At 36.8% G+C, this 23,298-nt stretch overlaps 2 protein-coding genes across 2 annotated transcripts; both read left to right on the top strand.

Moving 5' to 3' along the window:
- Window positions 1-15,949: 15,949 nt before the first annotated feature.
- LOC113352505 lies at window positions 15,950-17,203 on the top strand. The gene is made up of 2 exons (XM_026596317.1): window positions 15,950-16,583; window positions 17,022-17,203. Exons 1-2 carry the CDS (start codon window positions 15,950-15,952, stop codon window positions 17,201-17,203), a joined length of 816 nt encoding a protein of 271 aa, XP_026452102.1.
- A 3,202-nt stretch (window positions 17,204-20,405) lies between these two features.
- On the top strand, window positions 20,406-22,963 carry LOC113350015 (histone H2A variant 1). Its single transcript, XM_026594074.1, has 3 exons — window positions 20,406-20,522; window positions 20,766-20,875; window positions 22,385-22,963. The coding sequence occupies exons 2-3, from the start codon at window positions 20,768-20,770 to the stop codon at window positions 22,679-22,681; spliced, it is 405 nt and encodes a 134-aa protein (XP_026449859.1). The 5' UTR covers window positions 20,406-20,522; window positions 20,766-20,767; the 3' UTR covers window positions 22,682-22,963.
- Window positions 22,964-23,298: the final 335 nt, after the last annotated feature.

Here is a 23,298-nt window from a genome sequence, read left to right as displayed (position 1 = left end):
TATATTCCAGCAGTGGGTGCAAATAGCTGTCACGTTTTTATAACCTAAAATCGATTTTCTCATTCATGCTTTTAGTTCCACCTGAAACCGAGAAGAAAAGCAGCGCTGCTGCTATTATTTCAGAAAAGAGATCGAGAAAAAGAAATAACTGAAATCAAGATGATTGGAGAAAATTGAAGAACTGTGATTGTTGTTATCAACGAGTCCATGTTCTGATGTTGTGTTTAAGCGAGATTCAATTGAAGTAAAATTAGGGCTTAGTGATGTTGATCTCTGAATTGAGAGCTGATACTGATGAATCGAGATGATTATAGGATGGGTGTTGTTCAACTCGGGCTCAGATGAAGATTAGATCAAGAAAATGATGATTCTGGTACTGTTGCCGAGATGATGGTGGTGTTCTTAAACTAATAGGGTATGAAGGAACTGGGGGTTTTTGCTTTCGGTTCTGAAATTGAATCAATGTGATCGATTCATAGAGAAGGATTAAGAGATAGAGCTGCTGATGAGAATATGGTGTCCATAAATGTTGATCATGGTGGATATGTGAATCGAGATAGGAAGAGAAGAAATCTAAATTGAAGTTGTTGCTGTTGATTATGGGTTTGCTGTTGAACTCAGAAATTGATGATGGGTTCAATGTAATCTGAGATTGAATGGGATTGTGAGATAATGATGGCTGGGTTTGCTATGAATTTCAGAGAGAAATTGATGAAGATTTTGGTGCGCAATGGTTAGTTCAGATTCAGATGTAGAAGATGTAGTTGTGTAAAAAGGGGATCTGATATTGACGTTCATGGGTTTCGAGTGGAGGAAAGTAGATGAGTTTGAATGAATGGGTTTTGTTTGGTATTGGTGATGGTTAATCTGAGCTCAACAGAAAAGAGAATCTAAGGAGGAATCGAACTCGTTCTTGAGATGTTATGATATACAGGGAAAGAAGAGGAAATGGGGTGGTTCTGATACTGCCATTGAATCTGTTGAATCGATAAACAGGAAGAAGAAGGCGTTATGCTGCCAAGGTTGAATTGAAGAATGGGTTGTGATTGAATGATTGATTAGATGAATGTTAGGAATTGTGTACAGGAAATGGAGCTAAAAATTGCCTGAGATTTGGCCTGAGATTCGACCAGAAACAAAGGATACTCTGCTGAATTTTTCCTCCGACGAGTCGACCCAGCGGCTCGTTGAACCTAACTCAGTGAGTCAGATGAGTAAGCCATGATTAAGACGAACTGACTGAAGCTGACTCTCTCTTCTTTGACCCGGTTGACTAACGAAGACCGTCAGTTTGACTGTTACTTATGACGGTATCTGAACGGAATATTCCCTAACCAGAGGAGAATCTCAGATAATCTGCGGTGACTTTTCCGGCATATTTCCGGTGATCTCGAGGACTTTTCAGGCAACCCAAATTTACAGATTTTTTGTGTGGATTCTTTTCATGGGTGTGAATACTTAGATTTGGAGAATTTGACTTAAAAATTGGAATTAGGCTCAAATTGAGAAAGTGGTTTTATTATGGAATGAGGATTCTTTTTCTACAAGGATTGGAGAGCATTGAAGCCTATAAATAGAGAAGTTCTCCACACACTTCTACACACCTCTCTACACACACAACACTTGTGTTTTTGCTTGCTTTCAAAATTCTTCTTTTAATTATTTGTGTGAACTTTAAAAATTCTCCCTTTAATTATTTGTGTGAATTTCAAAAACATGAGTAGCTAATTTTCTTATTGACCGAGGATGAATTCCTAGTTCTTAACATGTTTTGAGTTTTGTTTTCTTAAATCTACTTTGAAGTTTTTCACATGATTATCGTTTGTTTTTACTAATAGGAATGTTTATACATTCCTGGTTGATTGGTAGATTGTTTAGGAGGCCGATTAAATTGATTTGTTAATTGATCTAAAGCTAGTGAAAGTTAGGATATAAGTAATCGTTTCTTGACTCTTTACATAAGTAGCAAACACGAGACCTTGCGGAGGGATTCCGTGGAGCAATTGTGTGTGGAAACAACGTTAGCAAGTAGAACTTGAGCTAAGAGTCTAACTACTAATATCAACCTAATAAATTCATAAACTTAATGCTTTTAACGAAATTACATCTTGAGTGAGCTACTACTAGATGGTTTGGTGAATAGAATCCGGTAGTCGAGAACTTCCGTATCCAGTGATACTAGGGATTTAGGGGTTTAGCACTGAGCTAGATGCTTTACCTATGGTTGGTGATAATATGTGACTAATAAAAAGTGGAAAAGAACATAACTTGAATCATTGTTTTGCAACGAAGAAGGATTCCTTGATCTAATCTCTCTTATTGATTTCAACTTAAACTTTTAATTGCTTTATTTATTTATTTTTTTGTTTTTGAAATCTAAATCCAATCCCCTCTATTTGTGACAACTAAACAACTAAAACCTCTTGCTCCTCGTGGGAACGAACTTGACTACACTGTATTACTTGTTAATTAGGTGTAAAAACCTCTTTCGAGCGGTTAACACTCCGCTTCCTCCTTCTTCATCTAGTGAGTTCGCAGATTCCGATATAGACGAAGAAGAAATGGATGATCGTACACTCAAGGATCTAGCTTCTCACAAGATCGATACACAAAAATGGTGTATCCAAACTAATTCAACCTTCGAGATCAAGCTGGGGTTGATTAGAGAGTTACCAAAGTTTCATGGCATGGTGAATGAAGATCCAAACAAACATCTTATGAACTTCTCTACCATAGTCATGGCTATGCTTCCACCGGAGATTAATGCGGATGGAGCAATGTTGAAAGCTTTCCCGTTGTCTTTGGCGGGCAATGCTAAGGAATGGTTATATTATTTGCCTTCCGGAAGTATCACCACATGGAATGGGATGAAGAAACTTTTCCTCGAGAAATATTTTCCTTCCTCAAAAGCTACTCAAATTCGCAAGGAGATTTGTGGGATGAAGCAAAATGTGGGAGAGTCATTGTATGAATGTTTGGAGCGATACAAGAGATTGGTGGCAAGATGTCCACACCATCAATTCACTGACGTCATGATACTCCAATACTTCTATGAAGCTCTCCACCCAAGTGATAGATCTCTTCTTGACGCCGCAGGTGGTGGTGCACTAATGAACAAGACATTGACCCAAGCTAGAGAGTTGATTGAAAGTATGGTTGTAAACTCGCAAAAAATCTACACAAGAGAAGAAACAACGGTTAGGCGAGTGCATGAAGTTAGTGATTCATCATCATACCTTGAACAAAGGATGGGGAGCATGGAAAGGGTAATGCAACGAATGGCCGCGGTAATTATTCCGGATGATGAGACCGAACAAGTAAATGCTTTATATCCAAATCAAAGGCCAAGGTACGATCCATACTCCAATACTTACAATCCCGGTTGGAAGGATCACCCTAACTTTAGTTATGCCAACAAGCAAGCGGCGGCTCCTAATCCATATGTGCAACAAAGTGGTTTCCAACAATCACGCTTCCAACCTCAACAACAATTCCAACCACAACAAGTCAAGGAGCGTGATTCTTCGAGTGATGACAAGCTCAATGCGTTAATGCAAGGCATGCAAGGTCTTACTTCTATGTTACAACAAAGCCAACAAAAGAATGAATCGGCCATTAAGGCTTTGGAAACCCAAATGGGACAATTGGCAACCGATGTGCATCTATTGAAATCTCAAGCATCCACAAAGCTTCCTTCACAACCATTTGTGAATCCAAGAGAGAATGTTAATGCGGTTACGTTAAGAAGTGGAGACAAGTGGAGAGTCCAATCATCATGAAGAAGCTAGTGAAGAGGTAGTCAAAGACAAGGAGGAAGTCGCACCAAAGGAGAATTCAACACCAACCGACCAATCCAAGGAACCGGTTCCTAGTTTCACTACTCCACCTCCTTTTCCTAGTCGTTGCTAAGTCCAAGAAAGAAGCTCAAGACAAGGCACTCATGGATATCTTCAAGAAGATAGAAATCAACATCCCATTCATAGAGGCCATCAAGACAATGCCAAGGTATGCTAAGTTCATGAAGGAATTATGCACAAAGAAGGATAGGTTGCTTGATAATGAAATTACTAAAGTTGGCGAGAGTGCGTCGGCTATGCTATTGAAGAAGATGCCTACAAAGTGCACGGATCCCGGTGGTTTCACGGTGCCAATTACTATTGGTACAAAAAGGTTTGAACATGCTTTACTTGACTTGGGAGCTTCCATAAGTGTAATGTCGGCCGATATATATGACACCTTGAATCTTGGACCTTTGAAAGATACAAGAGTTATTATCCAATTAGCAAACAAGTCTAACATATATCCTAAGGGACTTGTAGAAGACGTGCTAGTGCAAGTGAATGAGCTAATTTTTCCGGTTGATTTCTTCGTGGTGGATATGGACAACAATGAGAATCGGTCATCTACTTCTTTACTTCTTGGGAGGCCATTTATGAAGACCGCAAAGACGAAGATTGACGTTGACAAGGGTACACTTACTATGGAATTCGATAAGGAGATAATACACTTCAACATATTTGAAGCCATGCGCTACCCAAGTGATGTGCATTCCGCTTACTCCATTGATGTGGTTAGTTCGTTAGCGCAACAAATGGTGGAATTGAGTCGAAAGGACGAACTTGAGGTGGTGTTGCAAAAGAGCATTGAATTGGACGTCCACGGTTGTCTAATTTGGATGTTGAAATCTCCAAGGAATTGGTGGAGATGTGTGGTGCCTTGACGGCATTGCAAGAAGCTAAAAAGGGTAATGTTTCATATATTTCTTTACCCATGGATGATGAATTACTTGTACCATCTATTGTGAAGGCGCCTAAGCTAGAATTGAAGCCACTTCCGGAACATTTGAAGTATGCTTTCTTGGGAGATGAAGATGAGCTTCCGGTGATTATTGTAAAGAACCTCACACCGGTACAAGAAGACCGTTTGCTTAGAGTTTTGAAAGAGCACAAAACGGCTATTGGGTGGACAATTGCGGACATCAAAGGCATTAGTCCATCCGTGTGCATGCATAGAATTCTAATGGAAGAGAACGTGAAGCCGGTACGTGATGCTCAACGTAGGCTTAATCCTCCCATGATGGAGGTTGTGAAGAAAGAGATACTCAAATTGCTAAGTGTGGGGTGATCTACCCAATATCCGATAGCAAATGGGTTAGTCCGGTACAAGTGGTACCAAAGAAGTCCGGTGTTACGGTTGTTAGAAATCAAGACGATGAACTTGTTCCTACAAGAGTTCAAACCGGTTGGAGAGTGTGCATTGATTATCGAAAGCTTAATTCCGCAACTCGAAAGGATCACTTTCCTTTACCTATCAAATGTTGGAGCGGTTAGCGGGGCATTCTTATTATTGTTTCTTGGACGGTTATTCGGGATACAACCAAATTGTTATTGCACCGGAGGACCAAGAGAAGACCACTTTCACTTGTCCGTTTGGAACGTTTGCATATAGACGGATGTCGTTTGGTCTTTGCAATGCACCGGCTACTTTCCAAAGATGCATGGTTAGTATATTCTCGGACTATGTGGAGCGCATCATCGAGGTATTTATGGATGATTTCAGTGTTTACGCAATTCTTTTGATAGTTGTTTAGACAACCTTGAACTAGTTCTTAAACGATGCATAGACACAAACCTTGTCCTTAATTGGGAGAAATGTCACTTTATGGTAAACCATGGCATAGTACTTGGTCACATCGTGTCCTCTCGAGGGCTCGAAGTGGACAAGTCAAAGATAGATTTAATAAACTTACAATATCCCACTTCGGTGAGGGAAATCCGTTCATTTCTTGGCCATGCAGGTTTCTATAGGCGGTTTATCAAGGATTTCTCCAAAATCTCCATGCCGATGTGCAAGTTATTACAAAAGGAGGTACCTTTTGACTTCAACAAGGAATGCAAGGATGCCTTTGACAAATTGAAGGCAATGTTGACAAGTGCGCCAATTATCAAATCCGGATTGGAATCTTCCATTTGAATTAATGTGTGATGCTAGTGATTATGCGGTTGGAGCCGTTTTGGGTCAAAGAGTGGACAAATTGTCCCATGTTATCTATTATGCATCGAGGACCCTTAATGATGCACAAATCAACTATTCTACCACGGAGAAGGAGTTATTGGCTATAGTTTTTGCATTGGAAAAGTTTCGATCATATTTGGTGGGCACAAAGGTTATTGTATATTCCGATCATGCCGCACTTAAATACTTAATAAAGAAGAAAGAAGCTAAGCCAAGGCTAATACGATGGATCCTATTGCTACAAGAGTTCGACATAGAAATTCGAGACAAGAAAGGTGTAGAAAATACCGTTGCGGATCATCTCAGTAGACTTGTTATGTCTCAAGAAGAACTTCCATTACAAGACCGCTTTCCGGACGAACAACTTTTCTCCTTGGAAAATTCTACACCTTGGTACGCGGATATAGTGAATTACTTGGTAACAAGGAAGGTACCTAATACAATGTCTAACTTCCAAAAGATGAAACTTAAGAAGATAGCCAAGCAATATGTGTGGGATGAACCATACTTATGGAAATATGGCGTGGATCAAATGATACGAAGGTGCGTGCCAAATTTCGAATTTCAATCTATTCTCTCTTTCTGTCACATTCTCGCTTGTGGTGTCCATTTTGGTTCTAAACGTACCGCTCTCAAAGTTCTCGAGAGTGGATTTTATTGGCCAACCTTGTTTGAAGAAGCACATGTTTTTTGAAAATCGTGTGATAGATGTCAAAGAACGGGCAATCTAGGTGCTCGAAATCAAATGCCACTCACACCAATCCTCACCATTGAGATTTTTGATGTGTGGGGAATCGATTTTATGGGCCCTTTTGTCAATTCAAATGGAAATTTTTATATACTTCTTTCGGTGGATTGTGTTTCGAAATGGGTGGAAGCTAGAGCCACCAAAACTAATGATTCTCAAGTTGTTTGTGATTTTGTAAGAGAAAACTTATTCACTAGGCATGGTACACCAAGAGTGGTGATAAGCGATGGAGGCTCACATTTCAAGAAGGCTTTCCACGCTCTCTTCAAGAAGTACAACATTACATATAAGATTGGTACGCCTTATCATCCACAAACTAGTGGACAAGCGGAAATTTCAAACCGGGAAATCAAGTCCATTCTTGAGAAAACGGTGAATACTACAAGGAAAGATTGGAGCTTTAAGCTTAATGATGCACTTTGGGCGTATAGAACGACGTACAAGACACCAATTGGAATGTCTCCATATCAGTTGGTTTATGGTAAAGCTTGTCATCTTCCGGTTGAACTTGAACATAAGGCTTATTGGGGGATAAAGAAATGCAACATGGAGTATGATGAAGCGGGGAAGCAAAGAAAGTTACAACTACATGAGCTAGAGGAGATACGTAATGATGCTTACGAGAGTGCCCGGATTTATAAGGAAAAGACCAAGCTTTTTCATGACAAGATGATTTCTAGGAAAAGCTTCAAAGTGTAACAAAAAGTCCTTTTATATCATTCTCACCTTAAACTATTTCCTGGAAAGTTAAGGTCCCGTTGGATTGGACCATATGTTGTTACTAATGTTTTTCCTTATGGTGCAGTTGAAATTACTAGTCTTAGAGATAACTCGGTTTCCAAGGTCAACGGCCATAGATTGAAGCCATACTACGAGAACATCGCATATGTGAATGTGGAGGAACTTTCATTTGAGGATTCACTCCCTCTGGAGGAGTAATGTGAAGCAAGAGCCAAGTCAGGCCGTCGACTTTAAAACAAGCGCTTAATGGGAGGCAACCCATAGGTTTTGTATTTCTTATCCTTTTACTTTTTCTTTTTTTTTTTTCTTTTTTTTGTTTATTTCTTTTTTCTTGTTCCATATCATATTAGGATTTCCCACCTTGACTTTACTAGGACGATTCAATTAAATTGAGGACAATGTAAGGTTTAAGTGTGGGGGAGTGGTTAAGCATATTAAAAAAAAAAATTGCATAAAACCTCCAACTTTTAGAGATTTTAGAGTCACTAGCATACTTCTAGGTATGTTTACATAGAGAATTCTGACCGACATAACTGAACTTGGAAGTGTTAGGGAACTACGTTCAGATTTCTTGCTTGTTAGAGTGTTAAATAATGGATTTAATAATGCCGGTGATGCATATTAGGAGCAGGGAGACATGCATTATTAGAGTTGCTGATCAATCATTAGTGAAGACTACCCTATTTATATCATGCGAGGCACCGACCAGAAATTCTTTATAAATAACTAAAGAGCTTTCTTTTGAGTGTGTGTCACCGTACGTTAATTCCGGGTAGAATGGTGAGCTACCCAACCTCCCACCAATAGAAGCACTACTCTTTGATCTCTTGAGTGCTAATTTTGTCAATCATGAGGGTGACGTCTATAGATGAAAGCCTCCTTCTTGTAGTTCGATTTGCAGTTAGCATCATTCTCTCTCTCGACAACAACGGATCCATAGAAACACCATCATCATCATCAACAAGGGAACGACATCAAAATCTATAAGGAAAGTTGAAAAAGTTCAAGGTTTACAAGCAACGGAACAAGAAAAGAGTAAATTTCATATCCAAGTAAAGCAACATAAAATGAGTGGATTTTTATATATACATGTTGAAGACTAACATATAATGAGCGGATTTTTACATATACATGTTGAAGACTTATTTACAAAAGCAAAGAAAAGCAAAAGGTGAGAATTATTGAAGTTTATGATTTCGAGACGATACAAGTTGTGAAGAATCAAGTGGTAAAGTACTTTTCCAACGGCCATGGTTTGTTTTTATTTTCACTTTGTTTTGTATTTTATTTCTCTTGTCTCTAAAAAAAAGTAAAAAAAAAATAATAAAAAAAAAAAAATGATGGCAAGAGAAATTTTTGTTTTTATCTTTTATTTAATAAGGCGTGGGGAAGAAAAATCTATAAGGAAGTTTCAAGCGACAAGGATTTAAGGTAAAGAGTTACAATTGTCAAGGAATTACGAAGTTCGAGTGTTTATCATCAATATTTGAAGCCAAAGACGAAGACCAAGAAGATGTAGAGAGGAGTGGAAGACGTTTCTATTGGATGCCGTGAGAGTGGTGTTATCATAATTTGCAATCGGATGTGAAGGTAAGTAAGTAATCTCATCCTCAATAATAATGGTTGATTTCCTTTCTTATAGATCGTTAGAAAAATGGTTTTTCAAAACGTTAAAAGATGTGGGTTTTTAAAATATTTCGGAAGTTGTCCTTCCCACCATTCAACGTGTTGCAGGAATTCTCTCTTCATTCCTACCTGCACACATGTGAGAACCATAAAAGTACGTATTTTGAGTGCAATTTCATAAAACCCTTTTTTTGGTGAGGCAAAAGTCGAGGCGAAATGCTTATTGATCGCTTTTCAAACACGCATTCTCTCATATGGTGTGGTTATTTCTCGCTCAACATTTAAGAATGGGAATATGTTCTTTAGTATTTCTAACTTCTTATTACTAGCATGCAGAAACTCTATGTCCTCATAACTCTTTGGATGTTTGGGACGCTGAAACGTTTTGAAGTTGTAAGTTTTATTTGATTTGCTCGAGGACTAGCAAGTCTAAGTGTGGGGGAATTTGATAGGTGTCTAAAACACCTAATTTACGATGTAGTAGTTATGCTTTCTTTGCTATTTTTTCTTGTGAATTTTGTATTTTACGTTTGTTTTGAGTGTTTTAGGTATTTTGGAGTCATACGGAGGAAAAAAAGAAGAAATCACCCAATTTGAGCATGGAAAGGGTAAGAAGGTCATTCACAGCAAACACTATTGGGAGCCTGGCAAGGTTAAGGGGCAACTCGACGTTAAGGGGCTACCGTGGGGTGACTATATTCCAGCAGTGGGTGCAAATAGCTGTCCCATTTTTATAACCTAAAATCGATTTTCTCATTCATTATTTTAGTTCCACCTGAAACCGAGAAGAAAAGCAGTGCTGCTGCTATTATTTCAGAGAAGAGATCGAGAAAAAAAATTAACTGAAATCAAGATGATTGAAGAGAATCGAAGAACTGTGATTGTTGTTATCAACGAGTCCATGTTCTGATGTTGTGTTTAAGCGAGATTCAATTGAATTAAAATTAGGGTTTAATGATGTTGATCTATGAATTGAGAGCTGACACTGATGAATCGAGATGATTATAGGATGGGTGTTGTTCAACTCGGGCTCAGATGAAGATTAGAGCAAGAAAATGATGATTCTGGTACTGTTGCCGAGATGATATTGGTGTTCTTAAACTAATAGGGTTTGAAGGAACTGGGGGTTTTTGCTTTCGGTTCTGAAATTGAATCAATGTGATCGATTCATAGAGAAGGATTAAGAGATAGAGCTGCTGATGAGAATATGGTGGCCATAAATGATGATCATGGTGGATCTGTGAATCGAGATAGGAAGAGAAGAAATCTAAATTGAAGTTGTTGCTGTTAAACTCAGAAATTGATGATGGGTTCAATGTAATCTGAGATTGAATGGGATTGTGAGATAATGATGGTTGGGTTTGCTGTGAATTTCAGAGAGAAATTGATAAAGATTTTGGTGCAATGGTTAGTTCAGATTCAGATGTAGAAGATGCGGTTGTGTAAAAAGGGGATCTGATATTGACGTTCATGGGTTTCGAGTGGAGGAAAGTAGATGAGTTTGAATGAATGGGTTTCATCTGGTATTGGTTATGGTTAATCTGAGCTCAACAGAGAAGAGAATCTAAGGAGGAATCGAGCTCGTTCTTGAGATGTTATGATATACAGGGAAAGAAGAGGAAACGGGGTGGTTCTGATACTGCCATTGAATCTGTTGAATCGATAAACAGAAAGAAGAAGGCGTTATGCTGCCAAGGTTGAATTGAAGAATGGGTTGTGATTGAATGATTGATTAGATGAATGTTAGGAATTGTGTACGGGAAATGGAGCTAAAAATTGCCTGAGATTTGTCCTGAGAGTCGACCAGAAACAAAGGATACTCTGCTGAATTTTTCCTCCGACGAGTCGACCCAGCGGCTCGTTGAACCTAACTCAGTGAGTCAGATGAGTAAGCCATGATTAAGACGAACTGACTGAAGCTGACTCTCTCTTCTTTGACCCGGTTGACTAACGAAGACCGTCAGTTTGACCGTTACTTATGACGGTATCTGAACGGAATATTCCCTAACTAGAGGAGAATCTCAGATAATCTGCGGTGACTTTTCCGGCATATTTCCAGTGATCTCGAGGACTTTTCAGGCAACCCAAATTTACAGATTTTTTGTGTGGATTATTTTCATGGGTGTGAATACTTAGATTTGGAGAATTTGACTTAAAAATTGGAATTAGGCTCAAATTGAGAAAGTGGTTTTATTATGGAATGAGGATTCTTTTTCTACAAGGATTGGAGAGCATTGAAGCCTATAAATAGAGAAGTTCTCCACACACTTCTACACACCTCTCTACACACACAACACTTGTGTTTTTGCTTGCTTTCAAAATTCTTCTTTTAATTATTTGTGTGAACTTTAAAAATTCTCCCTTTAATTATTTGTGTGAATTTCAAAAACATGAGTAGCTAATTTTCTTATTGACCGAGGATGAATTCCTAGTTCTTAACATGTTTTGAGTTTTGTTTTCTTAAATCTACTTTGAAGTTTTTCACATGATTATCGTTGTTTTTACTAATAGGAATGTTTATGCATTCATGGTTGATCGGTAGATTGTTTAGGAGGCCAAGTAAATTGATTTGTTAATTGATCTAAAGCTAGTGAAAGTTAGGAGATAAGTAATCGTTTCTTGACTCTTTACATAAGTAGCAAACACGAGACCTTGCGGAGGGATTCCGTGGAGCAATTGTGTGTGGAAACAACGTTAGCAAGTAGACCTTGAGCTAAGAGTCTAACTACTAATATCAACCTAATAAATTCATAAATCTTAATGCGTTTAACTAAATTACATCTTGAGTGAGCTACTACTAGGTGGTTTGGTGAATATAATCTGGTAGTCGAGAATTTCCGTATCCGGTGATACTAGGGATTTAGGGGTTTAGCACTGAGCTAGATGCTTTACATACGGTTGGTGATAATCTGTGACTAATAAAAAGTGGAAAAGAACATAACTTGAATCATTGTTTTGCAATGAAGAAGGATTCCTTTATCTAATCTCTCTTATTGATTTCAACTTAAATTTTTAATTGTTTTATTTACTTTTTTTTTTGTTTTTAAAATCTAAAACCAATCCCCTTTTTTTGTGACAACTAAACAACTAAAACCTCTTGCTCCTCGTGGGAACGAACTTGACTACACTATATTACTTGTTAATTAGGTGGAAAAATATTAATTAATTTGTTGTGGTTACGACACGCATCAGTACCCCGCATTTTCAGGTTCTACAACTATCAATTGGAAAAAAAAACTCTAATATTAAATTGTAAAATCGGTTTTCAGAAGTTTCAGAAACCATATTGTACATGGAAACTTAAACAAGGTAGAAAATCCTTTAGCTAAACTAGCTAGGAAATAAAATGTAAACCAGTAGTGACATGACCATCCTCATGAGTGTATCGCTGCTAAACTGTATCGGGTGTAAGTTGGTTTCCTCTGCTTTATATATTGTTTTCATTAAAAAAAAAAGTACCAGTGAGCCCCATAAATCTATCATCAAGAATAGATTTTTCATGATCAAAACGGGTAATGTTTCACAATAAAAATTATATATTGGTGTTCCTTTACCGTAATTGTAGTTTTATAAAGTAGATTATAATGTAATGATTAACAAACAAACTAACAGGGGGTTAGTCAATTGAGATTCGTAGAGACACTGAGAGATTTTGGGCGATTCACTATGAGTTTAGAGATTTTGGGAGACTTTGAGGATGATTTTCAAGGAATTATGGTGATTCTTAGAGACAACAAAACATATATGAATTTCAGCTTACACACGTGAGACAAACAATATGTTTATTTTTTTACAAAATAAATATATGAATAATTCAATGAAAATGTGTTAGTCCATGCATGACTAATAGAAATTTTAACCATTTTGCCAATAAAATCAAAATGAGACGAACATAAGGGATTTGAATCTCTAGTAAACTTTATCGGGTTTTGGAAGACAACATTTTGTTATAGGTTAAAAAAAAAGAAAACAATATGTTAGCTTGGTTTTAAATCTATGAGGAAAAACCCCTAATCTCTTATACTAGCTTCTCTTCTTCCCCCCTTATAGTCGAAATAATTAAAAGATATAAAAGATTATTGTAGCTTACATATTTGGTTATTTTTTAAATATTTTTGATATTTAATCCTTAAAGAAAAAAAGAAAGAAAAAAGTCTCTCAAAAAATCACCTACCTAGGAGAGACTTTTTTCTAGCCTTTTATGGTATATTTTGTAATAAAAGTCTCCACAAGTCTCTCGAAACCACAAGTCATTGGTTTCAAATTCCATTCTAATAACAGAGAATTCTGGAGACTTTTAGAAAGTCACGATCCAATAACAAAGATTGCTCGAGATTTTAAAGAACTTTCTACTGAGTAACAAGAGATTTCAAAAGTCTCTAAAATTCTTTCAATATCTCCACAAATCTTAATTAATTATCCCCCTGTAAATCAATATTTAAAAAATTATGCGCTCTCTGCACAATTTTTAAGATGAGAGAGGGATATTTTTAGATGTTTTTTCAGTTATATTCTTATGGATAAAAAATAGTAAAATTTAGAATTTTCATATCTCTTAAACTATCTATAGATACTTGTAAACTTTATACCGTTCAAAGACATTTTAAAATACATACTTAATGAATATAGATGATTGTTTTTTTTGTATGAATAATGTAAAATCAAAATTTTGAAAAAGTATTGAGATTAAAAACTGAATATTGCTCGGCAACTTTCTCTGCAACTTTCTCCTTTGAAACCTAAATATCTTCAACCCAAAATTTTCGTTCTTGATCAAACTAAACCTATCATAAACGTTTGATCCCTAAATATCTTCCCTGTGAGTCACAAAACTTTGGATTTCTTCGTATTTCAACGAAGATTTCCTACTCTTAAAATTTCAGTTATTCAAAATTTGTAGCCATTGGCATTCATTCTCATTAAAAGTATTTTGTAGTTCAACAATGTCTCTTTATAAACCTTCCAATCATGACCAACAAACTAACAACTTGGAAATGATTCGTCAATTTGCAAATATTCTAAACCAAGAAACCCTATCCAAGATCATCAGTGTCAATTCTCCATTACCAAATCTATCAACAAGCTACCAAAACTGCTTAGTTTTATTAATTCTCTCACCTAGAACCTTCCAAATCTCAATGGTCAGGGAGTTATTAGCCAAACTATGGAGATCTTTTAACCAGAATTTTTATATCTTTGAATTTACATCAGAAAAATATTTGATTAAATTCGAATCACATTCAGACTCAGAGTTTATTATGGAATCTTCTCCAGAGATGATCTTCTGGCATTAGAGAGATGTATCCCAAATAAGTTACCAAATGAGTATATCTTTGATAAGGTCGAATTCTGGGCACAATTACATGGTCTACCAGTTAACTATCTAGATAGAAAATTCATACAATGTCTAGTGGCACATGCTGAAAGCAAAAGAACAATCTCTATTCAAGAATCTCGCAATTGGGGGAAATTCGCAAGGGTTCGCCTTCCTGTTGATATCAATCAACCATTACGAGATTCTATTTCTTTTCCTCTGCCAAATGGTCAAGAAATCATTGCTGAAATAAGATATGAAAGACTTCCAAGATTTTGTTTATTCTGTGGACTTCTTGGACATCTCATGAAAATGTGTCCAAAAGTACACCTGTTAAAAGATAAAGTGCACCAGGAATTTCCAAAAGAACTACATCAACAAGCTTACGATCTTATTGTTCCAAAATATCAAAGATCGATTAATGCCTCAAACAGATTATACCCTAATGATGTAGAGGAATTCCAACAAGATGATATTCATGAGGATTCTATAATTCATAGTGTTCAGATCCGGCAAACTTCATCAACTGAAGTTTCATGGATGATGAGTCATCGTACAAACTCATCGATGATTGGTAATTTTCATCACACGTCATCATCTGATGTGGCTTTCAAAGAACCAGATATCTTGCAACAACAATTACCAATATTTGGATATGATTTGGGTGGAAAAAATCTGACGGTTTCAAACCAAGTCAATTATCTACCAACAGATTTCAAGCAGAATGTAAATCCTTTTACAGTTCTAACTGCTACAAACTTCTCAGATAATTGGGCACTAATAACCGCACGAAAGGGTAAACAACAGGTTCCGACAACTACTACAATATCTGAATTACAACAACTGAATGATGAACTAGTCAAGGGTAAAGCAAAAGCAACTGAACACCAATATTCCTCTTCCCATTACAATTATATTAATAATCAGACATTACGAGTGGCAGAATCATCCCAGTTTGTAACAAAGAAACTAAAATCTTTTACAACTGAGGTTTTAAGTAAATCAGTAAATAAGAATCTTCATCAACTTCTATCCAGGACAAACAGATTGTCACGGAATAGTGACAGTGGACGGATTCTACGGAATTACGGACAATCAAACAAGATTACCAGAAGGCGGGAATGGAAATCGATGGCTAGAGAACTTCGCATTACCTCTTTTCCCGAACCAACTACCATCAGAGATTCAAGTGGCACTAAACGAATGCAGGATGGATCATGCATCAATACTAGAGAGGCACAATCAGAGATGGTTACATGAATCGAGGAGGATTCTGATGATCAATGGGCAGTGGCGGCTAGCCCTAATTGGACGCACGATCCATGTTAGTGTTTGCATGGAATTGTTGAGAGTTAGGGAATGACCCAACAATTCAGACACTATAATCTTTCCTTAGAAGTACAAAACCTGGAATTGTATTTCTTTCAGAAACAAAACTTTCTGAGGCAGCTTCTATCCCGATTATTCGTAGACTTGGATACTCTTGTCAATGTGTTGTTCCTGTTATGGGTCGTAGTGGGGGTCTCTGGTTACTATGGCAAGATGATATTGATGCTGAAATTATCTCATTCTCAAAGAATCTGATCCATCTTCAAGTTAATCAAAATGGTGCTTTTCGCAGATGGAATCTATTTTGTGTTTACGGACCTCCAAATAGACAAGAAAGAGGTGAATTCTGGCACAGTCTATCTATTTATGCTCAACAAGTAGATGGACCAAAATGTTTTATAGGCAATTTCAATGCAATCTCTTCAGTGAGGGAAAAATTTGGAGGAGATCAGTCTCTTAATGGTACAATAACACCTTTTAACAATTTTACAAGAGACAATCATCTTTTGGATTTGGGTTTTTCTGGACCGGCATTCACTGGGACAAATGGAAGACAGATGCAGCCCTTAATTAGACAACGTTTGGATAGAGTTGTCGCATCTCCAGATTGGTGTTTAATGTTTGAAAATTCAGGAGTATTACATCTTCCAAGATTATCAAGTGACCATTCTCCAATCATTTTGAATATGTGCAGATCAATCCCGAGAAATCCTCCGTCATATAAATTCGAAGCATACTGGTGCAACCATCCAGATTTTCTTAAGGTTGTTCTAGAAAGCTGGAATATTAATATCTCAGGTGACTTAATGGGTAAGCTATATTCTCTTGGTACATTCCTTAAATGCTGGAGTAAAGAAAAGATTGGTTGCATCAAAAATAAGATCAGCAAACTAAAAAAAAAATTACTCCACCTTCAAGGCTTAAACCCAATGTTAGCTACCCTTAAGCAAGAGAAATTAATCTCAGATCAACTTAATGATTACATTATCATGGAAGAAACTTATTAGGAGAAAAGGATGAAGCAAATACGGCTGAAAACTGGAGATCAGAATACCAAACAGTTTCACTTATCTGTCCAGCAACGAAGAAGGAAAAATAATATCTCAAGTCTACAAACAAATACGGGTCAGTGGTTCACCAATCCAATGGCAATTGCATATGAAATTATCTCTTTCTTCAAAAACTTGTTTCAAGAGGATGTGACTGTTTAACTCCCTACATATTTTCAACAATCATCTTTATCGTTAGATGCAGCTGATAATATTTCCATTACATCTGTTCCTTCAACGGATACTATATGGAAGGTGGTCAAAAACATGAATCCATTTGGTTCACCAGGACCTGATGGATTTCCGGTGATATTTTACAAGAAAAGTTGGTCTGCTGTTGGAGATGATATTGTTAAATTCATTCAAGAGATTTTCACTTAAAGATAACTACCAAGTAAGTTGAATCACACATTTATTAGTTTGATTCCAAAAGTGAAACATCCGATCTCATCAATTGAATTTAGACCAATCTCTTTATGTAATGTCTTGTTTAAATTTGTTGCAAATATAATTGCCTTAAGACTAAGTCCATATTTGGAGAAATTCATTTCATGGTCTCAAAATGCATTTGTGAAACATAGGCAGATTACTGACAATATTGTCATTGCTAAGGATATTTTTCATTCATTGCATAAGTCAAAATCGAAGCAAGGCTATTTTGCTCTCAAACTAGACATGTCAAAAGCATATGATAGAGTGTCTTGGTCTTTCCTGGGATTCATGTTGCATCATATGGGAATTCATGATCATTCACATCAATTAATAAAGAATTGTGTCTGTACTTCATCTTTTTCTATACTTGTCAATGGAGCTCATTATGGTAACTTTAAAAGTGGAAGAGGATTAAGGCATGGGTGTCCATTATCTCCCTCTTTATTCATTATATGCTCGCAAGATTTATCTCTCCTTATGGCTAGATATGAAAATCTGAATCTCTACAGTGGATACCAAGTAAATGCGTATGCTCCATCAATCAGTCATCTCATGTTTGCGGATGATCTACTTTTCTTTGGAAAGAATTCAGAAGCAAATGTTCTTTAGTTGAAATGTATTTTAGATGATTACTCCTCTTTTTCTGGCCAGATAATTAACTTCTCCAAGTCGTCTATCCATTTTAACAAAGGATGCTCATATTTTAATAAAGGGAGAACAATTCAGAAGTTTGGTGTTAGAGAAATGGCACTAAATGAAGAATATTTGGGCTCTTATCCTCTGAAGTTTAACTACAACATGGAAACACACGAACCATTAATGAATAAGTTTGGAACCAAGCTTACTGGATATAAAGCATTCTTCGTTAATTCAGCTGGCAGAACGGTGTTATAAAAAATGTGTTATCTGCCATTCCTATCTACTCGATGGGAATCAAAAAGCTTCCCAAAGGTGTTACAAACCAGATTACAAAGATTCAAAGATCTTTCTGGTGGGGACACGACACGAGTACAAGAAAGTGTCACTTCATCAAATGGGAAAAAATGGCGAAAGCAAAAGAGAATGGAGGGTTAGGATTAAGGAATATGGAGCAGGTCAATGTTTCATTGGTAGAAAAACTCGTATGGAGGTTTTTAACTTGTCCAGATGCAGTTTGGGTGAAATTATATGAAGCAAAATATCTGAGAGGTTTATCGTTCTGGGACTGTGAACCTAAAAATGGAGATTCTAAAACTTGGAAAGACATACTGTCAGTTAGAGAGTTATTCTCAACAACTGTTATTGGTTTCTGGGCACAAGAAACTCTATCAGAATATGGAAAGATCCATGGATCCCTAATATGTCGGGATTTCGACCAATAAGATTACCAGAGTCAGAAATTCAGGTGGAATTTGTATATGATCTGTTTATTCAAGGGGAGAGAAGCTGGAACGTGGAGTTATTAACTCAAATATTTCCGGATATCCAAGTTCAGGAAATCCAAAACATATATATCCCTCAAGATGAGAATGTGGATGATAAACTAGTGTGGTTAAAAACCAAGAAAGGGAACTTCACGACGAAATCTTGTTACAAACTATTGGCAGATTCAGTGGGTTCAAGTTCAACAGTCTCTTCTTTTCCCTGGAAGATTTTTTGGAAAAAGATGAAAACTCAACCAAAAGTACATATGTTTTTTTGGAAGATACTTCATAATGGCATGCCAGTTTATAGTAATCTGTCAATATTCAATAATCAGATTCAAAACTTATGCCCATCCTGCAATTGTGAAGAGGAATCAATTCACCACTTATTATTTGCCCGTCCTTTCTCAAAAGAAGTTTTTCAGCGAAGTCCTTTAACAATCGACATTCCAGATAATACTTCTCCAATGGGTGTGATACAGTTTTGGATAGAAAAGGAGGATCAAGGTATAACTCTTAACTTGGCAGCTTGTATCCTGTGGAATGTATGGAAAATGAGGAACGATAGAATTTTTAATAATACTCAGCCCTCAATATCACTTTGTATTGAGAAGGCACTGAACAATTTCAAGCTTTTCGATCTTCATCATGCATTGAATTTTAGCTCAGGGATTAATATCAGCCATCAAGAATCTGCTCAATGGGTAACTCCTCCTCACTTTACGGTCAAGGTTAACGTTGATGCAGCGTACAATAATGGTCGAGGTGCAGCTGCAGCCATAGCTAGAGATTCAAATGGTACCTATCTTGGCTGTGGTGCTTTATGCTTTAGTTCTTTCTCTTCAATGGTGGCGGAGGCTAAAGCTTATGGCCTTGGTCTACAATTGGCGAAAAGAATCCAGGTTTCAAAGATAATAGTGGAAGGAGATGCTGAGGAGATTCCTAAAGCCATAACAGGGAGCATAAATGATATTCCGTGGAGTATCCGCTCAACTGTGATTTCTATCCACGACAGCGTCAAGGAATTTAGTGATATAAACTTTACATCTGTTCCTAGAGACGCAAACTCAATTGCTCACGACTTAGTTCAATTTGCAATTTCTGACAATGTAAACAGGTGGTGGTGTTCGGAAGAACCACCCTATTATATTATGCAGCGCCTCAATTTATTTGAGGATTACTATAATAAAATGCTTGATTCCTTCAAAAAAAAATGAACATAAACATGATTATCAAATTATAGATATTTCTTAAACTAAGATTAATATAAATAATCAGTTAAAGGGTAATTTGAGAAATAAAAATTAATTTTGGAGGGATAAAAATTTAAAACGAAAATGTCATATTTGGTGGGCCGAAGGAGTATCTCTCACGAAATACGTTCATATATCCCCCATGTAGGCGCTTGCCACGACCTTCAGATATGGTATCTTTGTATTTTCGAGCCATGCCTTGTGATGGTTGAACCGCTTTCTCTGGATAAGAGGAAGATCAAACAGAGAAGAGCATTTTATATTTAAATCGAAGGGTGTGTTGGTAATTTTGTCTCTGAGGTCATCCTCTATCGAAGAAGGTTGAGTTTAAATGCTCAAAAGAGATGACAGTGGAATGGGAATGGCAGTAATTACGCTCAAGTATAAGGCTAATGTAGTAAAATAACGAAACTTTAAAATCCAAATAGATTTTCCCACCAAAACTGCCCGCCTTTTTTTCTCTCACCTATTTTTCTGGCGATTTAAAGAGACCCTAACCCCATATTGTAGATCTCTGTTTGACTCTTCTCTCTCTCTCACTCTCTCTATCATTTCCAATATCCAACCTTTTTCAGTTCTTGAGTTCTGTCTCCGACTTCTTCACTAACCCAGGTTTGACTCTCTCACCCTCTCTCCGATTTACAGATCTAGAAAGTTCTTAGGGTTATTTCTTCATTTTAGTGATTTTCTTTTGTTCAAGTTTCTGAACTTTATCTGTTAGCTGAGTAAACCTAGATCTGTAAAAAGTCGTAAACCTCCCTCTTCTTTTCACTTTTACATATTTTTTAGCTTGATTTCTTGATTTTTTTTTGTTGATTTTGGTTTTTGATTTCATCCTATTTTATTTATTTTCAGAAATGGCTGGAAAAGGTGGAAAGGGTCTTTTGGCTGCAAAGACAACAGCAGCAAACAAGGACAAAGACAAGAAGAAGCCAGTATCTAGGTCTTCTCGTGCTGGTATTCAGGTAACTAGTTTTTTCAGATCTAACCATCTGACTATACTTTGTTCTGTAACTATTATGTGGATTTTATCTGTTTAAAGGGTGTCTGCAATTTTTGTTTAGGTCAGACGACCATGACAGATTTGTGATGCATTAGGTTTCTGTTTCATGATTCCCATGCAATTTTTGTGAAGATATGTGGTGTTTGCTTGGAGTATAAATTGGCTTTTTGTGTTAATTGGGTGCTATTCTCAATGACAGGAACAACCTTTAATGGAACTATTGAATTTGTGTTTAAAGGCTAGTAATTTCATAAGTTCTAGCAAAATGATGTGATGTCTTAGGTTTATGTTTCAGAATGTAGTTATAATTCTGTGAAGAAGATATATGGTGGTTGCTTAAAATTTGCTTTGAGTGCTATGTAATTTCATAACGTTAACAACCAGTGATGTGTAATCTATGACTCTAAGCTCATAGCGTTAACATCCAATGATTAATCTAGGAAATTGTTAAGGAAAGTTTAAGTTCAAATATCCATCTTGAAATGTCTGTGAACATGTAGGTGGTGCACTAAGCTTCTTTTCTATTTACTAATTATAATCTGGGTGAAGGAGATAACAATACTATAGTTGCTTAAAATGTGAATTTTGTAATATGCAATTTGCAAACATTAACACCCACTGATGTGTAACCGATGATACGGAACTGTAATCTTGAAGTGTTCTTCGAACATCTGAGTGATGCCTTTGGTTTCTCTTTCATTTAATTAAAATCTGGTTGAAACAAATATATGCTAGATGTGTGAAATATGAGTTGAATGCTACTTGATCTGAAAACATGAACCCCTAATGAAACTATGTCGTTGATGGTTCAGAATTCTTAAGGCTAGATTAAGCTTAATATTTTAGTTCGAAAGTTCCGTGAGCACGCACCTTATCCAATGTTGTCTAATATCAGGTTGTATTTGATAGAAGTGTGGTGTTGTGAAGTTTTGTAGTTGACAGTCGACATACGAATACATGTTTCTTTGATTATGTATCTCATGTTGATACTGATGGTTTACTCATAATGCTCATTTTCTATAAAAGACAGTTGTTTGGTAGCTAATCAGCGAATGTTGCTCCTGTATGGCTACTCAACCCCTGAACAATTCCTGTTTTAAGAAAAGCTGGGACAACCAGCATTCTGGTAGCCAGGATGCTAAAGCAACAAACTCTTTTTCAATGATTCTTACCCACATACCTCTTATCTCATGCCATGCCTGACCTAATTTACTTTACCAGATTGACGAGTTATTTTGGCCTTTGTTCCTTATCTCTGCACTTAAAACTTTATGTATGGAAGTCAACCTAGCCAGGCCCTGTACACACAGCAAGGTTTTTAGCAAAACTGATTCAGATATGAAATTGTAGCTAGGTCCTAGACAACCTTTATTTTTTGGTTCATTTGATTGCAGAAACTGCCCATATTCTCTGCCAATCTGATTCTGATTGTATATTTTTTGTTTCTGTCTCCACCCATGTGCGGTTCTAGTTTCCTGTTGGCCGTATCCACAGGCATTTGAAGCTTAGGATTGCAGCTCATGGGCGAGTTGGGGCTACTGCTGCAGTCTATGCGGCAGCAATTCTCGAGTATTTGACAGCAGAAGTACTAGAACTTGCTGGAAATGCAAGTAAGGATCTGAAAGTGAAGCGTATCACTCCAAGGCATCTCCAGTTGGCCATTAGAGGTGACGAAGAACTTGATACTTTGATCAAGGGAACCATCGCTGGTGGTGGTGTTATTCCTCACATCCACAAGTCTCTCATTAACAAGGCCACCAAAGAATGAAAAACTAGGGTTCCCACTAGGGTTTCCTGTAAGTTTAATGTCTTTCTTGGGTCTCTTATTTTACTTTCTGCCAATTAAGGACTTGGTGTTGGTTGTACCTTGTAAGTCTTAAATGTGTTGGCGGGGCTTGATTAGACATAGTAGTGTTCATACTAGTTTCAATTTCTTGAACCACTTCATTTTCTTTCCTTGTTTTCTAACTTAGATTGGATCTGCTTAATGAACTAGTGATTGTTGACTAAATCTGTTATTTCCTTTGGATTGCATCTTTTACCTCTTGGGAAGCCTTTTGATATTATGTTAATAGATGTTTAGTTGTCCTAATACTATAGTGCTAGTGTCTTTATCATTAGCTAGAATTGGTCTGTGTTAAATGAGAATAGCGAGAATATGCCTTGGGTTCTGCAAATAAAACCATTGTTCCTGGATGAGTTGCTGATAGGTCTCAATTCTGAATCATTGGTCGTGGTACTTTTTGAACACTAGAATAATTAGAGAAACTCTTATTAACAGGGCTATAGATTAATTTAAGCCATAAGTTCTGTATAACCAGAAGGGGGACTTGGTATCAAGTAGTGAGTGCAACAAAAACCATTGTTCCTAGGACCTAGATGGGT

Source organism: Papaver somniferum, chromosome 2 (genome assembly GCF_003573695.1).
Source record: "Papaver somniferum cultivar HN1 chromosome 2, ASM357369v1, whole genome shotgun sequence".
NCBI classification, from domain to species: Eukaryota; Viridiplantae; Streptophyta; class Magnoliopsida; order Ranunculales; family Papaveraceae; genus Papaver; species Papaver somniferum.
Note: the sequence above shows the minus strand (reverse complement) of the source record. Positions and strands in the feature narration are given on the sequence as shown.

Excerpts from the sequence above, each read along its gene's own strand:
- LOC113352505 (XM_026596317.1), top strand. The coding sequence starts at position 15,950 with ATGGGTCGTAGTGGGGGTCTCTGGTTACTATGGCAAGATGATATTGAT. Across the intron at positions 16,584-17,021 it reads TATCTCAGGTGACTTAATGG|ATGCAGCTGATAATATTTCC; the intron begins GTAAGCTATATT and ends CTTTATCGTTAG.
- LOC113350015 (XM_026594074.1), top strand. The coding sequence starts at position 20,768 with ATGGCTGGAAAAGGTGGAAAGGGTCTTTTGGCTGCAAAGACAACAGCA. Across the intron at positions 20,876-22,384 it reads CTTCTCGTGCTGGTATTCAG|TTTCCTGTTGGCCGTATCCA; the intron begins GTAACTAGTTTT and ends GTGCGGTTCTAG.